We start from the raw sequence: 27,470 nt of genomic DNA, 5'->3' as shown, positions 1-27,470 counted from the left end.
TGCAGCGTGCATTGCTGCAGGAGCACAATCAGCATGGAGCACTGCAGCGTGCATTGCTGCAGGAATCAGCATGGAGCACTGCAGCGTGCACTGCTGCAGCACAGTTAGCATGGAGCACTGCAGCATGCATTGCTGCAGGAGCACAATCAGCATAGAGCACTGCAGCGTGCATTGCTGCAGGAGCACAATCAGCATGGAGCACTGCAGCGTGCACTGCTGCAGGAGCACAGTCAGCACAGAGCACTGCAGCATGCATTGCTGCAGCACAGTTAGCATGGAGCACTGCCATGTGCATTGCTGCAGGAGCACTATCAGCATGGAGCACTGCAGCGTGCATTGCTGCAGGAGCACACTGAGCATGGAGAAGTGCAGTGTGCATTGCTGCAGTACCACTATCAGCATGGAGCACTGCAGCATGCATTGCTGCAGGAGCAGAATCAGCATGGAGCAGTGCAGCGTGCATTGCTGCAGGAATCAGCATGGAGCAACGCAGTGTGCATTGCTGCAGGAACAGAATCAGCATGGAGCACTGCAGCGTGCATTGCTGCAGGAATCAGCATAGAGCACTGCAGCGTGCATTGCTGCAGGAGCACAGTCAGCATGGAGCACTGCAGCGTGCATCGCTGCAGGAATCAGCATGGAGCACTGCAGTGTGCATTGCTGCAGGAGCACACAGCCCTGGGCAGCTTCATGCTCCTCTTATGCTGCAGACCACAAGCAAGTTTTTAGATCCATCTAATTTTGAGTTAATAAAAGAGCCCAGCTCGATTTACAGCCTCGTGCTGGCAGCACACGCAGCTTGCATCTGTGATATAAAGCAACAGCTCTAGGTAAGGAGCAGGCTGAGATTACTTTGTTCAGAGCAGACACTTCGTGGTTGTGTTACCCCTTAAATCAAAAGGAGAAGGCAGCATTCCCTGCCAGTGCCCGGCTGTGCTCCTTTGTGGGTAGTTCTGCAGCCCTGATCATGTTCCTAAGAAAGGAAAAACCTTCCCTCCCCGTCCCCCCTGCTTTGGAAAGTGGAAACTGCCTCATCATGTGGGAACAAACAGCTCAGGAAAGCAAAAAACACAGACGTGGTTTGTAAGAAACCTGGCAGTGTTGGAGGAACTGCAGAGACGGCCCCATAGGCTGCAAGTGGTTGCGCTGCTGCAAGGCCCCTTGTAGAAGGGGTGGGAGCAATCTGTGCCCCATCAGCAGCATCAAAATGTAAGTGCACCCTCTGCAAAGCCTGCACCCAGCTGATGCTGCAAACCTGGAGGCGTCGCTCTCAGCCTCAGAGCAGAGGGGAAAAGCCACGCTGCTGCAGATCCTGAGGTGCTATTTCTTCCTGCTAATTGCTGCTGCAGCCAATGGGGTGGAAATCCTAACGCAGCACCGCTTGGAACGGGCGCTCAGCGGAGCAGATAACTCTAAGAAATGGGAGAGCTGCTGCCAAAGCTCGGTGCAGCTCCGCAGCGAGCAGCCAGGCGGCCCAGCTGCTGTTGCTGAGTAAATTGGAGCATTGAAAACAGCCAACGCGAGTTGAAGTCGCTTATCTCCACTACGGACGCGTGAAAGCAATTCATATCCTCCTCCCTACAAATATACATTGAATTGGATCTGAGTTCTTTAGTGAAATTCGCTGCAGAGCTGGATGGAGCAGAGCCAGCAGCTTCCAGTGCCCGCACCGTGCACTGCGGTATGGAGAGACAGCACAGGAACCAGCAGCTGCAGGGCAGCACCCTAATACAACACAGCCCTGTGCTGATGAGGAGGGTGAGGAAGGCAGCGGGGTTAACACAGGGGAAAGGACACAGAGGAAGGCAACAGCAGAAAGCAAAGCTCACGGTGCTGCCAACACTGCTCGTCCTGCTGTTAAAGCACTGTGCAATGAGTGGAAGCGGGTGTTGCAACAGCCCCTGCGCTGCAGCAACCACTGAGGGGTCGTTTGTAAACCCAGTGCAAAGGGATGGCAGCAAAATAAAGGAATTATCCCAAAGGGGCAGTGATGGAAAGCAATCCCTGTGCTGGAAAAGCCCTGTAGCACACAGAGCACTGCAAGGCTGCAGGGAGCTCTGCAGCAGAGCAGCACAACCCATCCCAAGGGCCAGCCCTCCCCAGTGCACTGCAGTGCAGATGGATGCTCCGGGCACAGGAGCTCCTCGTTAATACCTCATTAGCCAGAGAAGCACAGCTCCTAATTAATACCCCCGGCAGCAAGAGGGAATGCAAACACGTTCTCCTGCACCAGCGTTTCACACATTGGCCCTTTGGCACAGGTCGCCATGAGTTTGCTGTGGGATTTAGTGCACAGGTCCAGCATTGCTGGAGCATCCGGGCTCTTATTTAGCAGAGAGGGGTCTGGAAAACTGGCCAGAGCCATTTCCATCTGACAGACAAGTGTCTGCTCCGCTTCAACGCGCACACGTGCTTCCAATGCAAAGCAGAAATGGCCCCTCGCGGAGCTGGCAATGAATCCCAGCCATAGGAATGATAAAGGCTTTAACTTACAGGAAATGCTGCTATTAAATAATATTTAAGTCTTAATTATATTTTAAAACAGCCCATTTTGTAAAAAAAGAAGTTCTGTTATAGTGCTTTTGTAGTTAAAGGTCTGTCAACATTTCCACTGTAAACCTTCATTTTTATGGGTTTATAATAGAGTCATAAAAAGTCATTCCATGCTGAAACTTGGCATAGAGGGGCTCAGCCTAGGAGCAATATTTTTTATTATCCAATTTGGTTGAAATTGGTTTGGCCGTTTTTAAGTTATAGGAGTGTAAAAAATAAACGTTGACTGGTTTCAGATGCCTTCTCCAGCTGATTACTGTTCCAAATTAGCTCCTCTCCCCACCTCCAAAAACACCTTTGTGATAGAAGGGGGGGGGATCATTCCCAACACACACGACTTGCAGTTCAGATGAATGCACGTTTGGTTTCGGTGCTAACAACCCCAGGGCTGCTCTAAGAGAGCCCCTCCTTCCACTCTGTTCAATGTGCAGCCTCTGCTATGTGCGCAGGTACCGCAGCTGTGTTAAGGGTTGTAATTGCAAATAAATAATTAACACGGCCAACCTGCATTCCTGGGAAGTGATGGAAGGCCTTTTAAAGCGAGATGTTTCTCAGCAGAATTTCACCTCGGCCCGACGTTGGCAGCTGTAGATAAAGGGCTGCAGATGTGGTGCGAGCGGCGGTGGAGCCGCAGACAGTTTTCCTTTCCATTTAAAACACAGAGAAGAATAAGAACTGTGCTTTATGGCTCTGCTCTGCAAAGCACAAGGGTGCAGCACAGCCGTGGCTCTGCATGTTAAGTGTAGGAGGGCGGTATCTGTGCCCACGCATAAGGAAAAGCTCAGGGAAGGGTGATATCTTCGCTCTGTTGTTCCCATCCATCGTTTCCCATCCGTCGTTTCTCACTTTGGCTGGATGCAGACACGGCCCTCAGGGCTGCTAAGGACTCATGGATGGATGGGATCTGCTACACATGGGACCCCTGTGTGCCCCCTGGTGCCCCATGGCACTGTGTCTGTGCCACCCCACGGCTGTCCATCCCCACCAGCCCATTGGCGACAAATGCTATCAGCTGCTTTCCTGCTTAATTAGCTCAGGTTTCCAAAGACGTATCAGCTCCGATCTCATTAAACCTGTGGCTGCCGGGAGCCTGAGCTCTCTAGGAAAAGCAGCTTGTGCCCAAACCGAGCTCTGCTCATTCCCAATGCCAGGACAGGAACAATTCCTACATGAGGCCGGGGTGCCATAACTCTGCTTAACAGCCATTTAAATTCTGCCTGCTCTCACAGCAGTTCGCCAATGGGGCTGACGTCGCTCGAAGATTTGATTTCAACCCTCTGAATTTCCCGTGCAGCCTTTCAGCAGCGCCAGGAATGGAGCCTTGGGAGGCAGACCCCAGCAGGGCTGTTAAATCAGCACCAAGAATGAAAGTGGAGAACACTCAGCTGTGAAGCAGATGGATGAAGGCTCTGCTCCCCCTGCACACCTCCCTACCTGCTGCGCTCCATCACTCTGAATCCAACCTGCCTCCACTGAAGGTGTTCAGCCTCTGCAGGAACACAGACCGTGCTCAGTCCTTGTGCTGCTCCCTGCCTGATACTGGGACAAAGAAACATCAGCGTGAATACAGCCCTGAGCATCCCATAGCACCAGCACTATGCATGTCCCAGGCCACATCAAAGTGAGACCCTCAGCAAGGAGAGCTCGACACTATGATGCTCCTCGGGGGGGTGGCTGCCCATTTCTTCCCCCTTCTGCCTTGTATGAAAGGAATAATCCATATTCGTTTGGATTATACAAGCCACAAAACACACCTTAGCTTCGGTCCCACCCTGAACCAATCGCTGAAGCCGTTTGTTGCCTCGTATATTACAAAGCAATAGAGATTTAAGGGATAATGGTCATGGTGGCAGAGTATACAAAGCAATAAACTGCTTTTGAGGTTGGTTAAATGCCAAGTGATGCTGAGGCCTCAATGCCATAAACATTATTTCTATTATATGACAAGATAAGAGGATACAATAAACCACAAAGAAGAAAAATCATTGTCTGGCCTCGTGAAAGTTCTGGGCTTTGCGTTTCTCGGACACTGCACGAGCATCACCTCGGTGCCATGGGCTTAAGGGGAATAAATTGTTAAATTAAGGGCGGGTTTAAAAAGCAAACGATTGTTTGAGGAAATGGCCTGGATAACTGCAGAGCTGAATGAGGACACAGCGGTGATTTGTGGCTCTTCTGAAGAGGGAAATGATGCGGGGTGTGAGGGCAGGAGAAGCTTTGCTCTGTGTAGAATCACTTGGTGTGATGGGCCTTCCATCTGTCCGGGCATAGGAGCAGACCAAACATTTCTGTTAGTAAAGATGTTCCTCTATTGTGATGCTTGGTCAGGTCTGGAGCACCCAAAGCTCCTTGGGAGGGAGCAGAGCAGCCAGCAGTGCCTTGTTGCCCACCCTGAGCATGGTGAGAGGTGCTGGCAGTGCTACAGGGGGAAATGGACCCTAATAGAACCCCCTGGCTGCCCCACAGCCCAGCAGCACCCGCTGCCTTCCTCCCTTACAGACCATGGCTCTGGATGCACAACAGCCAGTTTTAATTACCCTGTATTAATGAGTCAGAGCTGTGTTGTTACCCAGACCCTGCCATACCTTCCAGCTTCACCAGCAGCGTCGGCTCGCTCACACAGGGCTGCGCTGAGGTTGACTTTCATCGCTGCACAATGAACGGCACAAGGAGGTTTTGAACAACAATTACCAGCACACAACACCTCATTTTGCTTAATGAGAGCCTCAGTGTAGGCACAGCCCTGTGCAGGAGGAGGCAGCAGCCGCCTACAGCCTTGTAATGCACATGGGGTGGGGGGGTCAGGGAGGAACACTCCCATATCTCCCCCTATAAGTGCCCACCCCACGACCTTGGGAAGAATCCATTTTAAAAGCATTGCATGGGGCGCATTTAGAAGTCAGCTGCGTGGCAGCAGTGGCGCTGTTGGGAAGGGATGGAGCACACGAGATCCCAAAATAACAGCCCTTAACAGACCTAGCAACCACAACATGTTTACGGCCCCCCCTGGAGCCCCATTGGCAGCAGTGATATGGGGGGCATGGAGAGATCGGTGCAGCTATTTTTGGTGGCTGCTCCCATTTCCCCCTCCTTGCTTCCCTGGGAATTCAGTCCTATGGGCTCCTTCTGCTCAAAGCAATGAAAGGAAAGCAGGGAAAAGAGAAATAAAGCCCCAAAAAATGGGATGGTGTGAGGTATAGGGGGAAGGAAGCAGCCAATGGCTCAAAGGAATGGCACAGGGAAGCAAAAGAATTCTTTTGCCTTTAAGCTGAAGTGGGAAAATCACCCCTGGCTTCACAGTAATTGCCTTCAGTCTCCTGCTCGGGTCAGCCTGGCTCTGCTCTCCCTTCTCATGTCACCTTTGGTGCTGGCTGTGCATCTCAATGCAGAGCCCACATGGGGAAGGACACAGCATTCAGAGTGGAACAGCAGCGATGACCACTGTGTGGGATGGAGGCTGAACCTACTGCAGCTGCTTGGGGCCACGGCAGCACATCCCTGTGTACAGAAGCCCCATGAAAATGGGGGATGTATCCAAAGCAGCAGGAGCCTGCGGGGACCAAAACACACTGATGGAAGAGATCAGAGGTCTGGAAGTGAAAGGAACAGAGATATCAGAGCCACGGCAAAGGGACACGGCCAGCAGGCACTGCCCCACACATGAACCTGGTGACCAAAGCAGCTCAATATCCAGCACAGCCCCCAGCTCAGCAGTTCTTGTATAGAAAACACACCCAAAGGTCTTATAGAATGAGAGAAATGATTGAATGCTACAGGAGAGCCCAGGAGAGCTGAGGGCACAGCACTGAGCACAGGAGACACAGGGACTTACAGGGGCTTTGTGTGCAGTCTGAAGGACTGCAAAGGGTGACTCCATCGGTCTGCAAACACCCATTGAGATTTGCTAGGAAGGATTTTCTGTCTAACAAACAGAAATGAAGACGATCTGCAGCCCCGGGAGCTGCAGAAGAGCAGGTTGAGACTGGAAATAAGGCAATTCTTTCCCCACCAGAGAGAGCAATTAACTGTTAGAACAACTTAACCGAGGGCTGCGGTGAATTTTCCATCAGTGGAAATAGTTTAAATCAAGCTTGGATCATCATTATTTCATCCATGCTCTGCTTTGAACGGGTACTGAAGGACGTTCCAGGAAGCCGTGCGCGAGGTCAGGCTGGATCACAATGAATCACAGCGGGATGAATTACCTGGATTCCAACATTTCAATATTAACATGAAGAATTGTCAGAATTACCCATAAGCAGCAGGCTGGAACAGCGAAAGGAGGAAGCAACCACCTTTATATGTCATTTGTGGGAGATTGGGGGAGATTAAATTTAAATACATTGTTGTTTGCCTTAATTGCTTGTTTGAATCCGATTTTAAGGTTGTATGATTGAGGCGCTCACATCATTAAGTGCTCAAATGCAGCTAATACATTTTATAAATGACTTGCACAATTTCACAGGCAAAGAAGTTTAGGATAAAAAGCAGCCGACAAAGAAAAGAATAGGGAGGAAGATCAGCTGCATGTGGATGGGGATGGGAGCAAAGAGCAGCAGAGCTGAAGTTCTGCTGTTTAAAGAGCCCCCAGTCCTCAACACTGCACATTTTAAGATCTATTTCTTTGACCCAGTTCTGCAGCACAAAAAGAAATGTCACAGTATTGGAATGGGATGAAGCATTATCCTTAAGTTCAACTCTGAAGGAGGGTGGGGGGGACCCAGTGCTGGTCAATGGGATGGTGACCAGCAGCACACAGCACCAGAGGCCTCATTGGAGGCACTGAGCCCCCTCCTCTCCATCCTAACAGTCGCATTTTGAGGTCAGAAACGCTATAAAACAAACCATCCCAGCTGCCCACACAGGGCTGTGCTGGTTCCTCCCAGTCCCCATTGCAGCTGCACACACAGGGTTGTGCAATGCACTGCTCCTCCCACCAGCACAGGATTGGGCTGGAGCTCACTCCTAGCACTTATATTTTACACCAACACTTTGCACAGACACAGCCTGCTCCTCTATATCACCTACAGAGCTACAATTCCCCATTGCAGCAGCACACACAGGGTTGTGCAATGCACTGCTCCTCCCACCAGCACAGGACTGGGCTGGAGCTCACTCCTAGCACTCGTATTTTGCACCAACACTTTGCACAGACACAGCCTGCTCCTCTATTTCACCTACAGAGCTAAAACTCCCCATTGCAGCAGCACACACAGGGTTGTGCAATGCACCGCTCCTCCCACCAGCACAGGATTGGGCTGGAGCTCACTCCTAGCACTTATATTTTACACCAACACTTTGCACAGATGCAGCCTGCTCCTCTATATCACCTACACAGCCATAATGCACAATGGGTCTTTATTCTCCCTTCTATTTTGTGGCAGCAGACAACAGCAGTTTGGTCTCTGTATAACACAACTGATGCTCTGCCCACCTGAACAGCCCTGCAAGGAGACAGCAGTTCTATGAGCATCCATGAACAGAGCTCAGCGTGTGCTCCGCAATGGAACAGAATGGAACACACCACAAAGCACAGCAGGTTTCATTACGTCGAGCGCCGGCGCTGGCTCATAACTGGGATTTACACACTGCAAATCCTCCGATCTGATTACCTCCAGTGCTCACGTAAAACACTGCCTTTAAACTCTTTGCTTCAGTGATAAAACAGCCACTTTGATTCACAGCGACACGGTGATAATAAAGCACGGTGGAAGGGTACCTGTCCGCAGCCGGGGGCGTTGCACACGAAGGGTCTGTCGTCGCCCATATTTCATGCAGCTCCGTTATGCTGGGGAGAGAGAAGAGGAAATTGTTAAATAAGAGCAAGGGGGGGGGATAAATTAATTAATACCCAGAGCAGAAGCAGCTTCGTGCAGGACTGTCATTGATCAGGGAGGAAGGGGAGATCCCTCTGTATTGCTATAGGGGAACAGAGAGCAAGCCAAGGTGTGCAGAGAGCCCCATTGGTTTTTATGTATGGGTAAAGTGCTGCCCTATAGGCAAAGGGCCATTGGGAACCACATGGGGCTGCCCCACATTGAGCCCCACATTGAGCCCCACACAGCCTTGCCATTGGTCACCCCTTCATCCCCATATTACAGCCATGATCTTTGGGAGGGGGGGGTTAAAAACCCAAACGTGTGAGCACGAAGCGATGGAATAAATCCAAGCCCTCTCTATGCTCGAGTTATATTTTCAATGGGAGAGAGCTGAAATTTGTCATTTAATTAATTAAGGGATTATAGGAGTGGTGCTCCATTTTACAAGGCAATAATCCGGCTCCCTAGTGGGTAAACTACGAGGCTGATGGCAGGGGCAGTTTATCACTGAATACAGCCAAGGATAACAAAACACTCGCTCCTATTATGCTCCGAGTGAAGCCACTCTTATTAATAAGAAATAAGAGTAAATAAAGCCACCCCCAGATCCAAGGAATAAGCGTTTCCTCCACCCACTGCTATTTTCATCGTGGGGTTTTAAAAAGCCACCGTGCAGCAAACGCTCTTTGCTTTGCAAAGAATGTTACGGCTGCTCCAGCAGCTGCTGAGCTCCGGGTTGGGTGCAGGAGCAGAAAGCAAAGCAGTCGGAATGCATCCATGGGGACACAGCAATGGGGGGGGGGGCAATGCTTTTAGGGGCTGTGTATGGGAAAGATGCAACTTTGCGGTGCACGTGGGGTGCAGAATGGTTCCTTTTTGCTCCAAATTGATGTTAAAGGAGGAATAAAGAGATTCTTTTGTCATTTCCAGCTCTGGGTGTTCCAATCCCTGCAACACCCAAAGCTGTGTGAAAGCAACCGCCCGTTCCTCCCCATACAAAAGAATGGGGGGACCCCCACAGCACCAGGGTTTGGATTTATGGACAATATCAGCACCTACACAGACCCACAGCCGTCCTAAATGGAATGGGACAGCAGCCAGAATGCTCATAGAATGGGATAAGAATGACTGTAAAGATGGATAGAAATATCCCAGCTCCACCAGGAGCCCCTGAGGGACAATGGGGCACTGGGAGGTGACAGCACTGTGCAGGGAGATGCAATCCCAGCATAGGGCAGAATGTGTCCCAGCATAGGGCAGAATGTGTCCCAGCATGAGACAGCACAGCAGCTGCTCTGAAGGCACATAGAAGATGAAGCTTTACCCACATTGCAGCCTCAAGCAGGGAGAGATGGAGAGGTTGAACCTTCCACTGCTCACATCGACTGTACAGCACTACATATAGTGGGGCTGGGAGGGATCTCACAGATCCCCCAAGCCCTGCAATGAGCTGGTTGCCAACCACAATGTCAGGTAACAGGGTGCCCAGGGCTCCATCCATGGCCATGAGCACCTCCAGGGATGTGGTACCCACAGCTTTAAAGGAGAAGGGAAGCAGAAAGCTCTTTGTGTCACCTGCACTCACAGCCCAGAACAGCATCTAACATCCCCACTGAGCTGAGCAGAGCACTGCAAGGCAAGAGACAGACCTTATGGCCACCCAGTCACTGCTCATCCTGCAAGGAAAGAATAAAGGATAACGGCTTGGACACACAGCAAACTTACAGTGCAGTACAAGGGCTGCTAAAACTCTGCCATTAGGATACAGAGCAATGGAAGGTCTGAGAACTGCTGTCCTGGGCAGCCTGGATCTCACTTTGTGCCTGTCATCCTCACCCATAGGAAGCACGGAGGTGTTGGAGCACACAGGCTGCAGGCAGCATTGTCCATCACACTGAAGGTAGAAGCAAGTCATTATTTCCAGCCTTCCCACTCCGCATTTAGTCACTGATTTGTGCAGGCTTTGACAAGTTGCTTCCCCTCCCTCCAGGGCTGGGGGCTCAGAGGTTAATGTCTGAAAAGCATTCCTGGATGGAAATAGCAGCACGACCATCCTAAGAGCCTGGAAGCTGCCCTTAAAGCACAGGCTGTGAGGGGACCTGGATCCAACAGGGCTCCCAAACTCACCCCCAGACCCAAAAGCTGCCAGGCCAGCCCACATTGCAGCAGTGATGCTGCCCCAGTGCTGAGCCAGCATTGAGGGCACCCTGCTGTCAAACAGCTCAGTGCTGGAAGCGTTTAGAAACTGCTTAAGTCACCCTTGTAAGCGCATGGTTGTATGGAATGAGGTTGGGGATGTATCTGTTCCATCAACAAACAAGTCTGATTGTTCAACACGTGGCATAATTATGGGGAAGGAGCTGCTGTGTCTCCCAAGGCAGCCAATAATGCACTGCTAAGGAGGTTGGAAATCTGTCCATCCCACCCTCTGCCTTCCCAACAAGAACAGCACGAGCTCAGCACAGCCCAAAGCCCACAATGTGAATTAAAGCTGCATGAGAAAGGAAAGAAACGGGTCAGCCATCGCTGCTGGGGGCTGCAATGGGCCAAAGTGAAAAGCAAAGCAAAGCAAAGCAAAGCAAAGCAACCCAAACCAAAGCAAACCTGGTGCTGCTGTGGCTCTGCCTGCCAGCTCCATCCCATGGCACATCACACAGTCGGGGTTGGCAGAGCAGCAGCAGGGTTTGCTCGTTCTTTAAAGGCAAGACGGAATAGGGCTGCTATGCACATCCGTGTGCTCAGATTTATATCACATTTAGTCAGGATAAATTGCTTCAATAAATTCTCTCCTTAAGAACAGGCAGAATAAGCAGATGATTGGATACCAGGAACACAATCCCATCCCTCTTCCCTCGGCGTGGGTCGGTATTTCACTGCTTTGATGATTTTTAGCATGTTGGGAATGGTGAGGGGAAGCAAAGAGATGCAGACAGATTACCAACGTGTGCTCCAGAGCTCTGTGGGCAGATAGAGCCCATAGGAAACTGAAAAGCCACCTCCAAGCAAAGCACACTGTGCTGCCACAGCTCAGGTGTGAGCTGCTCTCACCCTACTAACAAGTATGAACTGCCTGCAAGATGTAAACCCAAAGCCACACTGCACAGCAGCACTCAGAGCACCATGCTGCACAGCAGCACCCCTGGGTTGTGCATCCATGGGGTGCACAGCATGAAGGACATCAACACAAGGCCTGGCTTCCAACAGTGCATCTATGCAGCAGATCTCATCCCCACCTTCAGCTGCAGCCTGTTCCTCACCAAAGCAAGTGGAGCCTTGCAAAAGGATGCTCCCAAAGGCAGGACTGCACGTCTCTCCACTGCTGACCACTTCAGCTCTTACCTAAGGGTGTCAGCGCTGACAAAGCTGACTTTTTCCCCAACGTTAAGCTCAGATTATTGCTCTGATGAAGGAAAAAACTGGACACAACCTACTTTTGTTTTGAGGCTTTGGAAAGTCTGAGTCAGGAGCGGTGCAGACACTGCATCAGTTCTGTGTGCAACCCAGCAAGGCTGCAGGCTGCTCAATAGAGCACACAGCGGAGCCACATGGAACTTGGCAGCATAATTCCTTTATGAAGAATGGAGAGAATTCAAATGAAAATATCAAATCAGCACCTGCGGAACTCAAAACCACGCAAAATCCCTGCAGAACCATTGGGGTGTAAATGGAAAATCCACCACAGGGATGGCGAGTCCAGAAGGTTGGGCTCAATGATCTGACGTGGTCTTTTCCAACTATAATGACCCTATGAAGCAATGGGAAGGCAGCAGACAGAAGAGTTCTAACCCTAATCCAATGCCATCCCCTCCTGCAGGTCTGCAGATGATGCTTCATTCCCCCTTGCTGCTGCATTCATTGCTCCCTGATCTGATAGGGAAATGCTGCCCTTCCCCACCATTACCACCCAACCCCCTGCATCCCCCCCACCTACGTAAGGATCCCATCCCCTGCTGCCCCCCCAGCACTGCAGCACACACCAAAGGTGCCATTCTGGGTATTGAAGGCCAAAGGTTGGGGCTGTGTTGCTGGCCTGGCAGTGAGCTCATTTCACTTACCTCAGCCATCAACATTTTCCCCTATTTTAAAAAGTTTCATTCTTCCTGCAGATATTAAAGCCAACCCCATATGCTGCTTTCCCCCCTGGTAAATCAGTCCATAAAGCAAAGTGGTCCCAAAGCACGTTAACTAACCCATTAAGAACAAAACCAAGCCCGTTATCCTCGTCTAGACAGACACCTAGGGGTAATATTTTAACTCCCTTAAAACGAATTAGATGTACTACACGCATCAACAGCAGCAATGAAAGACCAGCCTTCCTGAACAGGATTTCCCCCAGGACTGTGCTGGCACCTCACGGAACCCATTTGAAACAACTTCCATTTGGAAACACTTGAGGAGATAAAAAAAAGAAAAGCAGGATGCAGGTTTTCCAAAGCACTTCTTGGCATTTATGGGCCCTTTCATCCGTGATGCTCTGCAGCTTTTCAGATCAGCTTTAAACTGAAGCGGGCTGGAGCCTCAGGACGTGGTTTTGGCTGCAGTGTTGGTTGGGCAGCTCTTCTTTGGTGCTGTTTGTTACCTACCAAGGGACTCTTGCACATATATATCTCACTGCAAACGTCCCATCAGGTTCCTATGATGACCCTGATCCGTGCCATGATGCAGGCAGGATTCTGTTTGTAAAGCTGTTACAGACCAGCTCCAGCCAACTGCCAACGAGGAGTCAAGGTTGGAAAGCAGCGTGAAGCCGGGATCTGCAGATACATACAAGTCAGATGGTTTGCAGAAGTAATGAGCAACCACAGCCTGGAGACCAGGATGCACATTATCCCCATAGAGCTGCTCCTGCTGCCCCACATACAACCCATATCCCTATATCACTATGGGACCCCAAACAACACACATTTCTTCTGCACAGCCACTGCAAACCTTCCCTTCCATCTTCAGATCCCCAGCCACCAAGTGCTGAATGCTGGGGGACAGGGCTGCTATGAAAAAAGCTCTAAAAATAAGGCTCTATTGTTGTGCTTGCATGTGACTATTGTTATTGCAGGAATGCCTGTGCCCAATGCTCTCACATCTGCGTCTTGCAAAACAAGCTGAAATACTTCAAATCCCATTGAATCGCGGGGTGGATGCAGAAATTGTTCTGTTGCAAATGTGCCAGCACAGCCTCATAGCACAGCCCCACAGCACGGCCCCACAGCACGGCTCCCCAATGCACTCACTGGTTTCCCAGCACCAGCACATTTATGGTTCATTCCCATAAATCAGAAGGATAAACTTTACATTAATGAGACCACAAAATTAAAGCATCGAGGTTTGCACCGGCTATGAAACAAAACCAAAAGAGCTGGGGAAGCTGCCTCCTAAAAATAGGCTGAAAGTGGAACAGAAAACTAAAGCAAATGGCACGCTCTGATGTGTGTGTGTGTGTGTGTGTGTGTGTGTGTGTGTGTGTGTGTGTGTGTGCACTGCTGCCATTCACTTGCCTGAAGGATGAGCTGCAGAAGCATTGATGGGGATGGGGATGGGGATGGGGATGGGGATAGGGATGGGGATGGGGATGGGGATAGGGATGGGGATAGGGATGGGGATAGGGATGGGGATAGGGATGGGGATGGGGATGGGGATGGGGATGGGGATGGAAAGGAGGTGCCTGGGGACCCAGCTGTGAGCTGAGAGGTGCAGGGCACAAAGAAAAGGGCTGTTGGCTTCGGGCACCAATCTGCAGGTTGGGATCAGCTCTGTGCTCTGTGTATGGGTTGATGAGGCTTCAGCTCCTGGTGTGCTCCAACCTGATGTGGGGCTGCTGTGGGATTGAGCTGTTCTGCCTTCCAAAACGATGCAGTTCTCATCAGTGCAAGGCAGCCCAGCACAGCATGCAGCAACAAGCCTGAGCTGGGTGCAGCTGGAGGCGCCTTTCCACCGATGGGCAACAGAGCAAAACCTGTTTGCAAGTCCTTCCTGCGCTGCCAAACAGGGCAAAGAGCTTTTGGGAAGGGTGGAGGACCTGGAGAGGGTGACAGAAAATGACACCAAGGAGCTGAGAGAGGAACGTGGTGAGGATGCCCCCATCCTCCTGCAGGGAGTTGGGCCGATTGGGAGCAATGCAATACAAAGCTCCCACCTCCCCATGGCAGCTCCTGTAAAAGGCAGCACAGAGCAACGAGTTCGGTTTTGATGAGGCTGAGCTACATGGGATTAATTCTCGCAGCCTAATGAGTCACAAGGCCATCCCAGATCAATTTGGGGAAGTTTGTTGAGACCTGGGAGCCATGCCAAGAGCATTAACAAGCGGAGCAGCGATACAAACAAGCCTATTCAAACACAAATGGTGCTCAAGACACCAGAGCGGAGCCCCAAGGACGGGCAGTACATTGCTACTGGGAAGAAGAGATAAAACCACAATAAACGAGATGATTATGGATGGCTGCACAGGATCTGTGCTGCCGCATACGTCTTGCTACAGAGGAATAGACAAGATTGCAGGCAGGCTCAGTGCAGAATGTGTAATTGCCATTGGGAGCTGGAGGAAGGTTGAGTGCAATGAAAAGCAAAGTGCTGCTGGATAAGCACGAGGGAAGGAAAGGCAAAGCACGATGGCCATTTCTAGGCCGCTACCCAAAAGAGAAGGAAGTGTAAGGCACTGCCCCAAGCTTTCAAAAATAGTAAGAGATTTCCCACTAAAATGCGAGGAAGGAAATATGGTGCTTTGAGAGCGTTCCAGGAAGGGCTCTTTATTATTTGTCTGAGTGTAGCCATTAACAGCTCTCTGCTTTGTGTTTCCTGATCGTTCACATGAATGCTCAGCTGAAATCTGGAGCCAGAGAGCAGCAGCATCCCCAACAGCCACCCCAAAAGGCACAGAGATCCATGCACAGCTCAACTGGGAGCAGCTGCTAGCTCTTCAGCCCCAGTTTGATGCCTAAGGACTCAGGGAAGCAGCCCATTCCTCCCTGGGTTGCCCAGCTCTATGTTCACTTCTTCATCCCCATCTCTTGCACCCATAGATGTGCTGAGAGCTCTCCAGCCCTGCAGAGAGGATGGCACTGTGTGGGTACATGCAGGCTACTGGGAGCCCCAGGCTTTGACTTCAAGTTATTCTGGGGTGCGAGGGAAGGAGTGAGAATGTTTGCTTTGCAACCCAAAAGCTCCAGGCAGCTTCAAGCTGTCAGCTGGGAAAGAAAACCAAAAGGCAGCGCTGTAAAATCTGCTTTGGAGGCACAACACCCTGATACTTTTATAAGCCTGATAAAGTAAACCCAACTGTATAAACTGGAATATTGGCAAGGAGCTATCGGGAGGTAAATCTCCAACAGACACGCCGTATTTAACAAGTCATTACGAGTTAACCTACAGCTCGGAGTGGAAGCAAAGTCCAAGGGGGTCCCTCCTGAGCCTGCAGAGCCACAGGATATCACCAGCAACAGACCTGCTGCTTTGGGATCTATATGGCACTAAATACATCTATACCCCCTACCTGCAAGAGCCACCCAGCAGCCCTAGAGCTGCAGCACTGCTGTGAGCTGCAAATGTTGTTAGCACGACGTCCTCTCCTTCCCTGCAGGGCCGTACAAAGCAGACAGCAGCACATGGAGGAGCAAAGCGACGGCTCAGCTGCAAATAAAAGAGCGTTCCCACATGCTTTGGGAAAAGGGTCAAATCTCACATGAAACAGCAGCCGCCACCGAGAGCTGCCGTCCAGCTCCAAGCACGTATGTGATGGGACAGGGAGGCATTGTCAGCGTCCTGTCAGATGGAAAACCCCAGCACTGGATTACCAGCACATCAGCCAAAGGCTGGGGCTAGAAAAGCTTTCCCTTGGAGTAACATCAACAAACCCCTCGGCTGAGAGCCCCGGGCAGCCTGAATGCTTCCCCCAGCACCGCTTCCACCAGCCCTCCCAGCCACACAACTCCCTGTTTAGAACTCTTATAAACAGTACCAAGTTTACTGTTACCATAACAAAAAGAGCCATTCCTTAACCCTGCCTCCACGCCAAGGGCTGGAAGGATAAGAGCTGTCAGCACAGCACGGTTGTCCACCATCCTCCTGACCCTGGCCAACTTCCATATCAGATCTGGCCCAGCCTGTGATGTGGGAGAGGTGTTGGAGAGGTCCCACATAGGCTCACACATCACATACAGCACAAAGGGAAGGATGCTGGGGGTCACACACAGCTGAAGGGGGAGGGAAGCATCCTCCTGCTCCTCCTTCCATGGGCAAATTCCTTGGAGATAAACAGTGGCTTCTCTTGAAATGCTTTCCATCACCAAACATCACCAGAGCAGCCCTTGCTTGGCACAACACGCTTTAACACGAGCAAGGTTTCTCTAGTGCGGTGCCAAGTATCAGATTCCTAATACAAAAAGGCATCTGTCCAAAGGGTCTGGAAGCCTTTGATGAATATGAGACAAAATCCAACATAAACCAGCAAGTCAGCAACTTCCCCAGGCGAGAAGATGGAGAAAGATCATTTCTAAATCACAGTCCAATTACTCACAAGGCAGAATTGTGCTTTCCCCCTTCAAGTTTCTGGTTAAGAGAAGGGCTGAAGGACTCCAGCAGCAGGCAGAGCACGGCTCACAGGCACCTGGATGTGATTTGGTGGGAGCACAGAGCAGCTCCTCAGCAAGGCTCAAACGATGCTCATCACTCAGGGGCTGCTGCAGGACCTCTCCAGCTTAAGGGAGATGAACCCAGATGCTGCTTCTCTGCTAAGAACAGACACAAGGAACAAAACAACCTCAGCACGAACCCAAAGGGGCAGCAGATAAGAGCAGACCCAGCACTGAGCACAACACAAACCTCCCCATCACCTCTGCCTCCCTCCTTTGTGCCACAACCAAACCAACTGGGGCACTTTATGGGGCAGGAAAAGATGCTCAGAACAGATCACCAGCTGGGATTTCTTTGGGCACTGCAGCAAAAGGAGAACTCTGAAAGCATCTCCAACAAGCAGCTTTTTGGTTGCCCCGTGCTCCTTCATTAGCAGCAATCCATCTCTGGGTGTGTGCGTCTTCTACTACAAGAGGGAGAAATAACTCAGGTTTAAGAAAGGGAGAAAAACCTCAGAGAGCCACTGCTTCTCACTGAGCAGAGATAATTACTGCAGAGCTGTGATGGGCCCTGCAGAACACGCTGCTTTATCGAGGAAATGCCAAAGTGACCTAAAAACTGCAACCCGTTTCCTGAAATTATTCAGTCCGTACGAGCCCATGTTTCAATGGAAGTGAGAAAATAAGCTCCTAGAAATGGGATTGAGGAGCACAAGTGAAACTGGGATGTATTCTCCTTGTGATGGTGGATGTGAGCAGTCCTACAGCGGATCCAAGTCTGATCCAATGCAGAGAGGCTCAGATGTAAGGATGCCTATGGATGAACCAAAGTCCATGAATTAAAGCCATGAATTGACACCGGTGGGTGTTGGGGGTGGAAGGCACAGAGGGCTGCCATAAAGGACAACCACTTTGTCCCACCTGTTCTTATTTACACCCCATGTGGGTGGTTTTATTTACTCAGCATTCGAAGGCACACACGCTTTATGGAACCATTATTTCATACGTGAGCCCTAAAATCAGAAGGGAGTAAGAAATCCTCCAAATAAAAGGCATGTCTGGAAACCCAACACGTGACTGTTTAACCAGAGCTGCTTCCCACCTCTGGAGCAATTGTGTTTCAGCCGTGAATGAAGCAACATATCCATTCAAAATCTCATGTAGGTGATGGATTCAGCATTGGAAATGCTGCTCATCCAAGGGCAGAGAGCTTAATAAAAGCAAAGGAATGGCAGCAGAGATGGAAAGCATCCCAAGGAGGAAGGCAGCATGGTGTCTCTCAGCAGCTCCATCACAACACATTCACACATTAACGTGCTCAGGGTGATGTCCATCTCATCACATTAGCTTTGCTTATATATACTTATATAAACACCTTCCGATCCAGCTAAGCTTGCAGGCAGACTTCCCCGGCCCCATTTGCAGGCAGTAAATCTGCACTGCAGGGTCTGCTCTCACATTTGGGGCCCCAACAGCTGACCCAGGGCTGCCATCATCCCTCCTCATCTCCCTTTGCTCTTCACAAAGGGGACACTGCTGCCATAGGGATGGCAGGAGATCAGCCCCAGCTCCACAGTATTAGAACAGCACAGGGGGAAGAAAACTCCATGTGCTGTTACAACTACAATTCAACATCAGCCTGACCTTACTACCCATGCATTTCCAGCACCTTCAACCATGGACACGACCAGCAGCACCTGCTCTGCACCACGAAGGTTTGGTCCCTTTGCTGACTCAGCACCAATGAAAGCATTTGGCAGAAAACACTGTGTGTTCTGCTTTAAGCCTGCTTTACTCACGTTGGAAACAGTTAAAGGGTATAACGCAGCTCGGCGTAGTCACTCAGGTATAAATACACACTGCTTGTTCCCCAGCGCTGCCAAGTCTCCCTCCAGCCAAGTCCTTCGTATGCTGAAGTTTGTGAAAAGCTGCTTTTTTAGGGGGGTTTTAAACATGATTCTTAATAGTAACAATGGTATTTGGAGTGAGGGCTCTGCCAGCTGGGGCTGCAAACAGCTCTATAAGGAAAAAAAGAAATGAGAAAGCTGCATAAGCGCTGTGCAAGCAGCAGCAGTGGGAGCACGGCAGCCCATCCTCCATAGCAGGGAATTGGGGAACTTTGCAGCTTTGCTCTTTAGAACCAAAAGTGCAACGAGCAGTTTGAGAAGGGGGGGAAAACACCTTCGCAGGGGCTGCTCTCACAAAGAGAGCTCAGAGGCTGAGCGTGCAGAGTGAAATCCCTGCATGGTGCAGCACGGCCCGGGTGCTTTGTTTGCTTGCCAAGCAGCTGGCACTGCATCTCCTGCACGAGGGTGGGACGGCACAGCAGCGTTCCAGAGCGCTGCAGGGCCAGCTCTGCTGGCAAACCATAGAGCTGAGCGCATTGCTGCTGTTCCAGCTCAATAAATGGCAGCTCTGGCATCTTGGAGCTCAGCTCCATGTTCTCCATGTGGGGCAGCAGCCCCAGCTCCTGCATGGAGGGAGGAGAACTCAATTGAGCCCCCCGGTGTGTGTGGAGGGGTTGGAGGGAAGAGGTGCGATCCAAGAAAGCCAGCACGAAAGCTGGATTTAGCCCTGGTGAAACCACACTGCGTTGGGAGTTGTTTAAGGCACCGAATTAATCATGTTTTAAAAACAAATGTCAAGCTTTGGCACGAGGCACAAGGCGAGGGCTGCTGGATGGCTGCGTGTGCTCACGCGTGTCCAACCAGGTGTGGCAAAAGGGTGGAAAGAACAACAAGAAACCTCCTGGAAGGCTCCAAAGGCTGAGCTTCAGAGGAACAATTAAGGTAGGATCCCAGCAGCCAAGACTAATTGCAGCCAAACAGAAGGAAAACAGCAGCTCTGCAAAGAACAGCACCGCAGGGCACAGCCCAGGGGCTGCGGGTGCAATGCGGGCACCCATCTGCTGGTGACACCCAAGGGACACGAGCTGGGATCTGTCAGCAGATGATGAGATGTGGCAGATGGAAACCTGTGGTGGGCTGGGAAGGAAGGCAGGTTATTAATGTGCTTTTGCTGTGCTCACGGTCAGTGGTTTGCTCCGCATCAAAGGGTTCTGCCTTTGGGTTCCCATGGGACACCCAGACCTGCTCACATCTCTGCTCTGCTGCTCTGCACCTGCCTGCTGTGCTACGAGCTCCTTGGAATGGAAAAAGAGAAACAGAATTACTCTGAACATAAGGGGGAAGGGAGATAAGAAGCAACAGGTCCCCAGGGTCTGCCATAACACACGTTTTCAACCAGCAATGGAAAGCCCTATCGGGGTGCACACGTTGTATTTGAGTATTGAACGCTTGGAGGAGGAGCAGGTTTGGAAAGCTGGGCTCAAAAAAGTCAGCAGCAAAAATAAAAGCAAAGAAAACAAATCCAAAGCAATACCCAACCAATGGTAACGCATTCTGTATCACACCCTGTGCACCACAAGCACTGCCCAATATGTGCTGGGTGGACGTGTCCTCATGTCCCCAGCACTGTGCACACCCCAAAGGGCATATACCCCATATACCCCATATACCCCATATACCCCATATACCCCATATACCCCATATACCCCATATACCCCAATGCAGCTCTCAGCCACCACACTGTGCAGTGCTGGTGGATCTCAGCATGTCCAGCTCCTCCTCCATACCCAAACTTCCCCCTTTTAAAAGAGGGGAAGGAAACCTCCTACCAGCCCCATGCCAAGCACAGACCTTCCTGCAGCCCTGCAGAACCATCCTGCTCCAACAGAGATCCCAAGGGCTCTAAATGAAGATAATGACGAGAAGTTCCAGCTCATTTATTCCCTGTCTGCTCCTATGCTGCTCTTCTGTACAACCACTGGGCTGCAGCTCTTTCATGCTTACCACAGCCCCATTGAATTGCTGAAGGAGGTGCTGGAAGTTTGTTTTCACCCAACAGCTCCATAAATCAGACTGAGAGCAAAAAGAAGCAGAGCATCAAACACACACGGTGGGAAACGCTGGAAAACAAGGAACCTTGAGAAAGCAGAAATAGGAGCGGAGGAAGAATTAGTACAAATTAATGCCAGAAAAAACACCTCAACGTGGGGGGAACTGACATTGGAGTGAAATACGAAACGTAATTGGGAAGGTTTCAGCTCATTTCAAAGCTTTTGTAATGCTTTTCCTTGTTCAGAACCTGGGACGCAGCACAGAGCCCCAGCATTGGGGGGGAACCACATTCAACTCAGAGCCACCAAACTGGAAGGCATTGAGGAAAACGGAGTTAAGCAGCTGGAGGGATTGATTTACAGGGGGAGATTAAAATAACTGGGCGTGGAGCTGGGCTGAGAGCTGAGGAAGGTGGACAGGATCATTTTTAGCTCGTTGACAGGCAAGTGCCAAAAGGCAGAGGAAGTGTTTAGCATACTGCAATTAGGTACAAGCAAAGGATTGGCACACTGTTAAGGGAGATTCGTGGCTGGGATGTACAAGTTCTACTATATATTCTACCACTTCAGGACTTCCAGGGTGGGAGAGGGGAAGAAGTGAGGGTGCCCCATCCCTGGTGGTTCATAGGGCCATGGATGGGAACCTATGGGGGGTGATGGGGGTGGGAGCAGCACCATGTAGGGTAAGGGATGGGGGGCACTGAGGGCACTTCCAACCTTCCATCCTCTGGTTCTGTGCTTTCCATTGCTGAGCTGCTCCCATCAGCCAAACTGCCATCAGTTCAAACACCAAAGGCAAACAAGCATCCAACACTCTCCAACCCCCAAAGCAGTGATGCTCAGTGACACCAATCCCTGCACTCACGTCGCACAAGGTAAATGTGATCCCTCACTTCACAGAACAAGGAGCGAGGACGTTAAACCTACACATTCCCCCAATATCTGGCTGTTGAATCCACCTCCCACAGCCTTTGAAACACTGAAGTTATTCTTAGTCCCCACCGAGAAAATCCCAGGCCAAAAAACACCATCCAACAAAGCCCGTGCTTCAGAACTGCAGCTGAATTCCCCTCCAGAAATGACTTGCGTTTCAACGACAACCCTATTTTTAAAGCAGTTTGCAAAGAACCAGACAATCCCTTCAGGCTTCGGTGCTGCTGGCCAAGAAGCAAAAAGGCTCAACTCAAGCAGAGCTGCAGTAAAAGCAAAGCAAATCAGGCAGCCTGCTGAAGGAACGCCTTCGTCTTGGACTCTTCCATGTTACGTCGGGACGTGGTCTCGTTTGGAAGGGGCCTGAGCAGGGAGAGAAGGAATAACTTCACCATGATAACGGGTGGGATGCAGAGAGGGCAGCACAGAGAAGTGGAGCTGTGTAGAATGAGGAGTGCGTGTCACACTGCATACCTCAAGCAGATGATCACAGTGTTGATAATGGTTGGAGATATTGATCAGCATTGATCAGATCCCTTCTCCCCTTATTTCCCTGGGGCTCTCAGTCTGTCCTCATAGCTCTGCATACCCCATAGGGCTCTACCAGCTCTTCACCCTGAACTGGAGAGCTCAACACTGGACCCACTGCTCCACATGGGGCCACCCAGAGCAGAGTGGGGAGCAGCTCCCTGCCCTGATGGCCACACTTTATGCAGTGACCCCAAGGAACCATCAGCCTTCTTGGCCACCAGAGCATGCTGCTGGCTTCCAGTCATCCTGCTGACCACCAGGACCCACAGGTCCTTCTATACACAGCTCCTTTCCAGCAGCTCAGCCCCCAATATCAGCCTTCCCCCAAGTTGAACAGCCCCATAGCAATCAACCTTCCCCCATCACAGAGATGCTCCAAGCCCCCACCATCTTTACAGCTCTGCAGGACTCCACAATGACAATCCTACAGAGCAATTCCGAGGCCAAACTACCCAGAGACACCGCAATGCTTCAGTGCTCCCAAAGCCCAAAGTGAGAAATGAACCACTGGGGAAGCAAACACCAAACCCCCACAGATCTCCCTGTGTGCTATAGGGGATCACCTCGATGGTGGGTGGGCTTGGCTCAGAGCCCCCCCCCACCATACCCCAACCCAGGGGCACCTACAGCCTCATTGTAGCCTCTGGATACCTCCTGGGAGCTCTGAGCCCCCCAGCACTCAATGGAGGGCCCATAGGAACCCCCCACACCCCACATCACTCCCTGTCCCATCAGGGTTCCCCAGTGCTGTATATCAAAGCCTCCCCAAACCCCCCCTCGTGCCCCACATCCCCACACCCACAGGACCTCAATCCTCCCTAAGGACCCCAATACCCCCCTAGGGACCCCCACACACCCTCAGGACCCCAATACCTCCCTAAGGACCCCAATACCTCCTCAGGACCCTAATACCTCCCTAGAAACCCCCCCAAACCCTCAGGACCCCAATACTTCCTCAGGACCCCAATACCTCCTCAGGACCCCAAAACCCCCTTAGGGACCCCAAAACCCCCTTAGGGACCCCAAAACCCCCTTAAGGACCCCAAAACCCCCTCAGGACCCCAATACCTCCCATAGGGACCCCAATACCCCCATAGGGACCCCAATACCTCCATAGGGACCCCAACACTTCCCTAAGGACCCCAATACCTCCCCAGGGACCCCCCCACACCCTCAACACCCCAATACCTCCTTAGGGACCCCCCAATCCTCAGCCCCCCCCTCATCTCACTATCCCACCATACCCCCCCCACAGCCTCCACCCCCCACTTACAGACCCCACCCCAAAATGCCTCCTGACCTCTGAGACCCCACAAGGCCCCACTTTCACCCCTCAATCCACATCCCATTTCTACCCCCCCATTCCCCCCATTTACCCCCGTACTTCCCCCTATTACCCCCTATTCCCCCCTATTTACCCCCATTACAACCCCTTTCACCCCCCATTTACCCCATTTACCCCTATTACCCCCATCCCCCCCCAGGCCGTCTCTGCCCCCCTCCGAGGCCCACGCCCGGCCCCTCACAACCACCCGAAAGCCCCGCCCACAAAAGGCGTGACCACCCCCACTGGCAGCACCCATCCACGGCCCCCATTGGCCGTCACGCCCGTCACTCAAACCCTACCGCGCAGCCCATTGGCCGCCGCTCGCCGTCAATCAGCGAAGAGGCGGGCAGAGGGTGAGGTTGGGGGGGGGCAGCGCGGCCGCCTGAGGAAAACTCGGGGCAGAGTTATGGGGGGGGAGGGGCACGGCGCTCCCCACACCGCCCTTCGTTCCCTCCGGGGCAGCCCCAGCGATACCGGGGAGGCCTCGTTAAGCACCGGAGCCGCCTCGTACCTCGGGGAGGGGCCGCTGCCGCCGCTGCCGGGGCCTCGCGTTGGCTGCGTCTCCCTCTCGGCCGCTCCCGCCTCCCCTCAGCCCGGCCCGGCCCCCCCCCGACCCGGCCCATGCACCGAGATCTCGCGAGACCTTGAGGGGAGGAGACGCCGCCATTGGAACCAATGGAGGTGAGCGGTGGGCGTGGCCTCGCGCTAAGGGGGCGTAGTTAAGAAGTAGGCGTGGCTATTGGCCACGCCCCCTCAGTGGGGGTGTATATGGGGCAGTGCTGTGTCCCCATAGGGGTGTATATGGGGCTGTGTCCCCATAGGGGTGTATATGGGGCAGTGCTGTGTCCCCATAGGGATGTATATGGGGCTGTGTTGTGTCCCCATAGGGGATGTATATGGGGCTATGTCCCCATAGGGGTTGTATATGGGGCTGTGCTGTGTTCACATAGGGGGTGTATATGGGGCTATGTCCCCATAGGGATGTATATGGGGCTGTGTTGTGTCCCCATAGGGGTTGTATATGGAGCTGTGCTGTGTTCACATAGGGGGTGTATATGGGGCTGTGTCCCCATAGGGATGTATATGGGGCTGTGCTGTGTCCCCATAGGGATGTATATGGGGCTGTGTCCCCATAGGGATGTATAAGGGGCTGTGCTGTGTCCCCATAGGGATGTATATGGGGCTGTGTCCCCATAGGGGATGTATATAGGGCTGTGTCCCCATAGGGATGTATATGGGGAAGTGCTGTGTCCCCATAGGGATGTATATAGGGCTGTGTCCCCATAGGGATGTATATGGGGCAGTGCTGTGTCCCCATAGGGATGTATATGGGGCTGTGTCCCCATAAGGGTGTATATGGGGCTGTGCTGTGTCCCCAGCCCAGCCAAGTGACAAGTCTTAGGGTTCAGCCACCAAGGAGGCAGAAGGACACAGAGCTGCCCAAGGATACAGGGTATATACAAGGATACGAGGACACAGAGCTGTCATCCAACCGTATTTATTCCCCCCATCAGTTGGGGTGAGGTTTGGGGCTGGCCCTGCCCCACGCCGGACATTCACAGCTGTGTTTGAGGTGCAGGCACTGTCACCATGTCACTGTATCACTGTATCACTGCCATTGGTTCCATCACATGGCAAAGAGGATGAGGAAGGCCACCATGAGGCAGAAGAGTCCCATAGCCTCAGACAGGGCGAATCCCAGGATAGCATAGGAGAACAGCTGCTGCTTCAGAGAAGGATTCCTGGGGGAAATAGGAACGTGGTCAGTGGGATAGAGCTGCTGTGCCCCCCCCTGCCCCCCTGCCCCCTCCTCACCTGGCATAACCAATGATGAGACTGCCAAAGACGGTGCCAATTCCAGCCCCAGAACCTGCCACCCCCACAGTGGCTGCTCCAGCACCGATGAATTTGGCTGCAGTGTCGATGTCCCTGCGGGCAACACTCGTCACGATGCTCCTACGGGCACTTGGGTTCACCTGGGATGGGACAATGGGGACAAGAGGTGGAATGGGGATGGACAGCCTCACCACAGCCCCCTCTGCCTTAGTTTCTGCCCACCTTACAGCCCCCTGAGGACCCCATTGGACACAGGCTCCTTCCCCATGCCCACGAGTGCCCCCCATGTTCAGAATCCCCCTGATCCCTCCGTGCCCCCCCACCTCTTTACCTGCTCCATGTGTGCATTGGGTTTGCTGAGCAGGGAGGCAGAGAGAGGCTGGCACAGCACACGTGGGCTCCTCCACACCTGCAAGACATCACTGCTATCATATTGCTTGGAGGGACATAACACAGCCCACCCCAAAGCCAACCCCAAACACAGTCTGTGGCCTTAAAGCTCCAAAACCCCTCCCCTTGAAGGGACATAACACAGCCCACCCACCCCAAAGCCACCCTCAAACACAGTCTGTGGCCTTAAAGCTCCATAACCCCACCCCAGAATTCTCTCCCACCCCAACCCACAGCACCACTTTGTGTCCCTCCTGCCCATAGGGTCAGGATGGGATGTTGGGGGTTGAAGCTTTGTCACCCATCAATGCTTTGTCCCCACTCACCAGCGCAGGAACAGTGACGAGCTTTGTACAGTTGTACATGGTGAGGGAAGAGGGACACGCGTGGTGGGACACAGCTGGAAGAGATATAGGAGAGTGAGGGGGAAGGTGGCCATGGGGACATGCAGGGGGGGATAAGGGGATATCAGAAGGGCTGAGCCATGTGGGTAGGGCCATATTCATGTCATCCAGGGGACAAGGCCAACTGAGTGCCACTAATGGGTGGTCAGAGGGTGGGGGGCAGAGCAGGGGGGGCATGGAGCTGAGGGGGTATGGGGCTGATGAGNTGGGTTGGGGGGGTACCCTGGAGGTCATAGGGATGGGGTGAGGGGAGGGGACATAAGGGAACCCAAATGGGGGTGGGGGTCCCAATAAGGGAGCCCAGAGGGATGGGATGAGGGTGGGGGTCCCAATGGGGGCTCCCAATGCTTATGGTGAAGGGGGGTGATGGCAAAGTGTAACGTGGGGGGGTGGTGACCCTAATATGGGGGGGGGGGGGGGGCTCAGAGTGAAGGTCTCCCCCTAAAGAGCAGCACGAAGGGCTCACCCCAATACATGGCATTAAGGAACAGCCCTCAGTGCATTGAATGGGGATGGGGAGGGGGGGGGGGGCAGCACCGCTAAGGGGGGTTAATGTGGGGGTCGAGGGGGGGGGGGGATCGCCCCAGCCTCACCCATAGAACTCAACGTGGGGGGGACCTCAAAGCAGCTCATGGGGGGGGGGTCTCTCCTCCATGTTCCCACCCCAGGACTGGGGTCTCCTCCCCCCATCACCCCCAGTTAGGAGGAAGTAGGACCCCCCCCACCACCACCAACCCGCAGCCCCCGGCCCACTCACCTGCAGCGCCGGCAGCGGGCAAAGCACGGAGGGGAAGCACCACCGGAAGAACCACAGAGAGGGAAGGATGGAGGAGGGGCATGCGGATAGAGCGGCCACTTCCGCTCAGCGCCGCCTGCCTGCCTGGAGGATAAAACAATAGGGAAGGGCAGAAGGGGGCGTGGTCAAATGGGGCGGGGGGGATACAGCGCCCCCTGGCGGCACCATGGAGAACTGCAAGCTCTGCCTATAGGGGGCTGTGCAACGTGTGTGTGTGTGTGTACATGTATGTGTGTGTACATGTATGTGTGTGTACATATATGTGTGTCTTTGCATGTACGTGCACATGATCACGTAGAGGGGGATTGGGGGGGGGGTATGGGGGTTTAGGGTATAAGGTCTTGGGGTAAGAGGGTTGAGGGTTAATAAGAGGGTGCTTTGGGCGGAAATTGGCTGGGGGCTGGAATAGGAGGGTTTCGGGTTGT

The 27,470-nt window shown here is 52.4% G+C and overlaps 2 protein-coding genes across 6 annotated transcripts in view; both read right to left on the bottom strand.

Annotated features, from left to right (window-relative positions):
- LOC107306968 (cyclic AMP-dependent transcription factor ATF-7) overlaps positions 1-24,259 on the bottom strand; it is a 50,286-nt gene extending 26,027 nt beyond the window's left edge. The window contains exons 1-2 of one of the 5 annotated variants that reach the window (XM_015850392.2): positions 24,131-24,259; positions 8,273-8,341 (exon numbers count right to left, since the gene is read on the bottom strand). In XM_015850392.2, the coding sequence (XP_015705878.1) occupies positions 8,273-8,320 (48 nt within the window). In that variant the 5' untranslated portion in view covers positions 8,321-8,341; positions 24,131-24,259. Of the gene's footprint in view, positions 1-3,057; positions 4,087-8,272; positions 8,342-10,097; positions 10,262-16,878; positions 17,071-22,235; positions 22,973-24,130 lie in introns of those variants that run through there. The other 4 variants (XM_015850394.2, XM_015850393.2, XM_032441633.1 and 1 more) reach the window with 4 other exon arrangements.
- Positions 24,260-25,101: 842 nt separating this feature from the next.
- Positions 25,102-27,138, bottom strand: ATP5MC2 (ATP synthase membrane subunit c locus 2). Its single transcript, XM_032441636.1, has 5 exons — positions 27,007-27,138; positions 26,172-26,245; positions 25,787-25,864; positions 25,435-25,595; positions 25,102-25,361 (listed from the first exon to the last, which is right to left on the bottom strand). Exons 1-5 carry the CDS (start codon positions 27,086-27,088, stop codon positions 25,247-25,249), a joined length of 510 nt encoding a protein of 169 aa, XP_032297527.1. The 5' UTR covers positions 27,089-27,138; the 3' UTR covers positions 25,102-25,246.
- Positions 27,139-27,470: the final 332 nt, after the last annotated feature.

Source organism: Coturnix japonica, unplaced genomic scaffold (assembly GCF_001577835.2).
Source record: "Coturnix japonica isolate 7356 unplaced genomic scaffold, Coturnix japonica 2.1 chrUnrandom339, whole genome shotgun sequence".
Lineage (NCBI taxonomy): Eukaryota > Metazoa > Chordata > Aves > Galliformes > Phasianidae > Coturnix > Coturnix japonica.
This window is presented reverse-complemented; position numbering and strand designations above follow the sequence as displayed.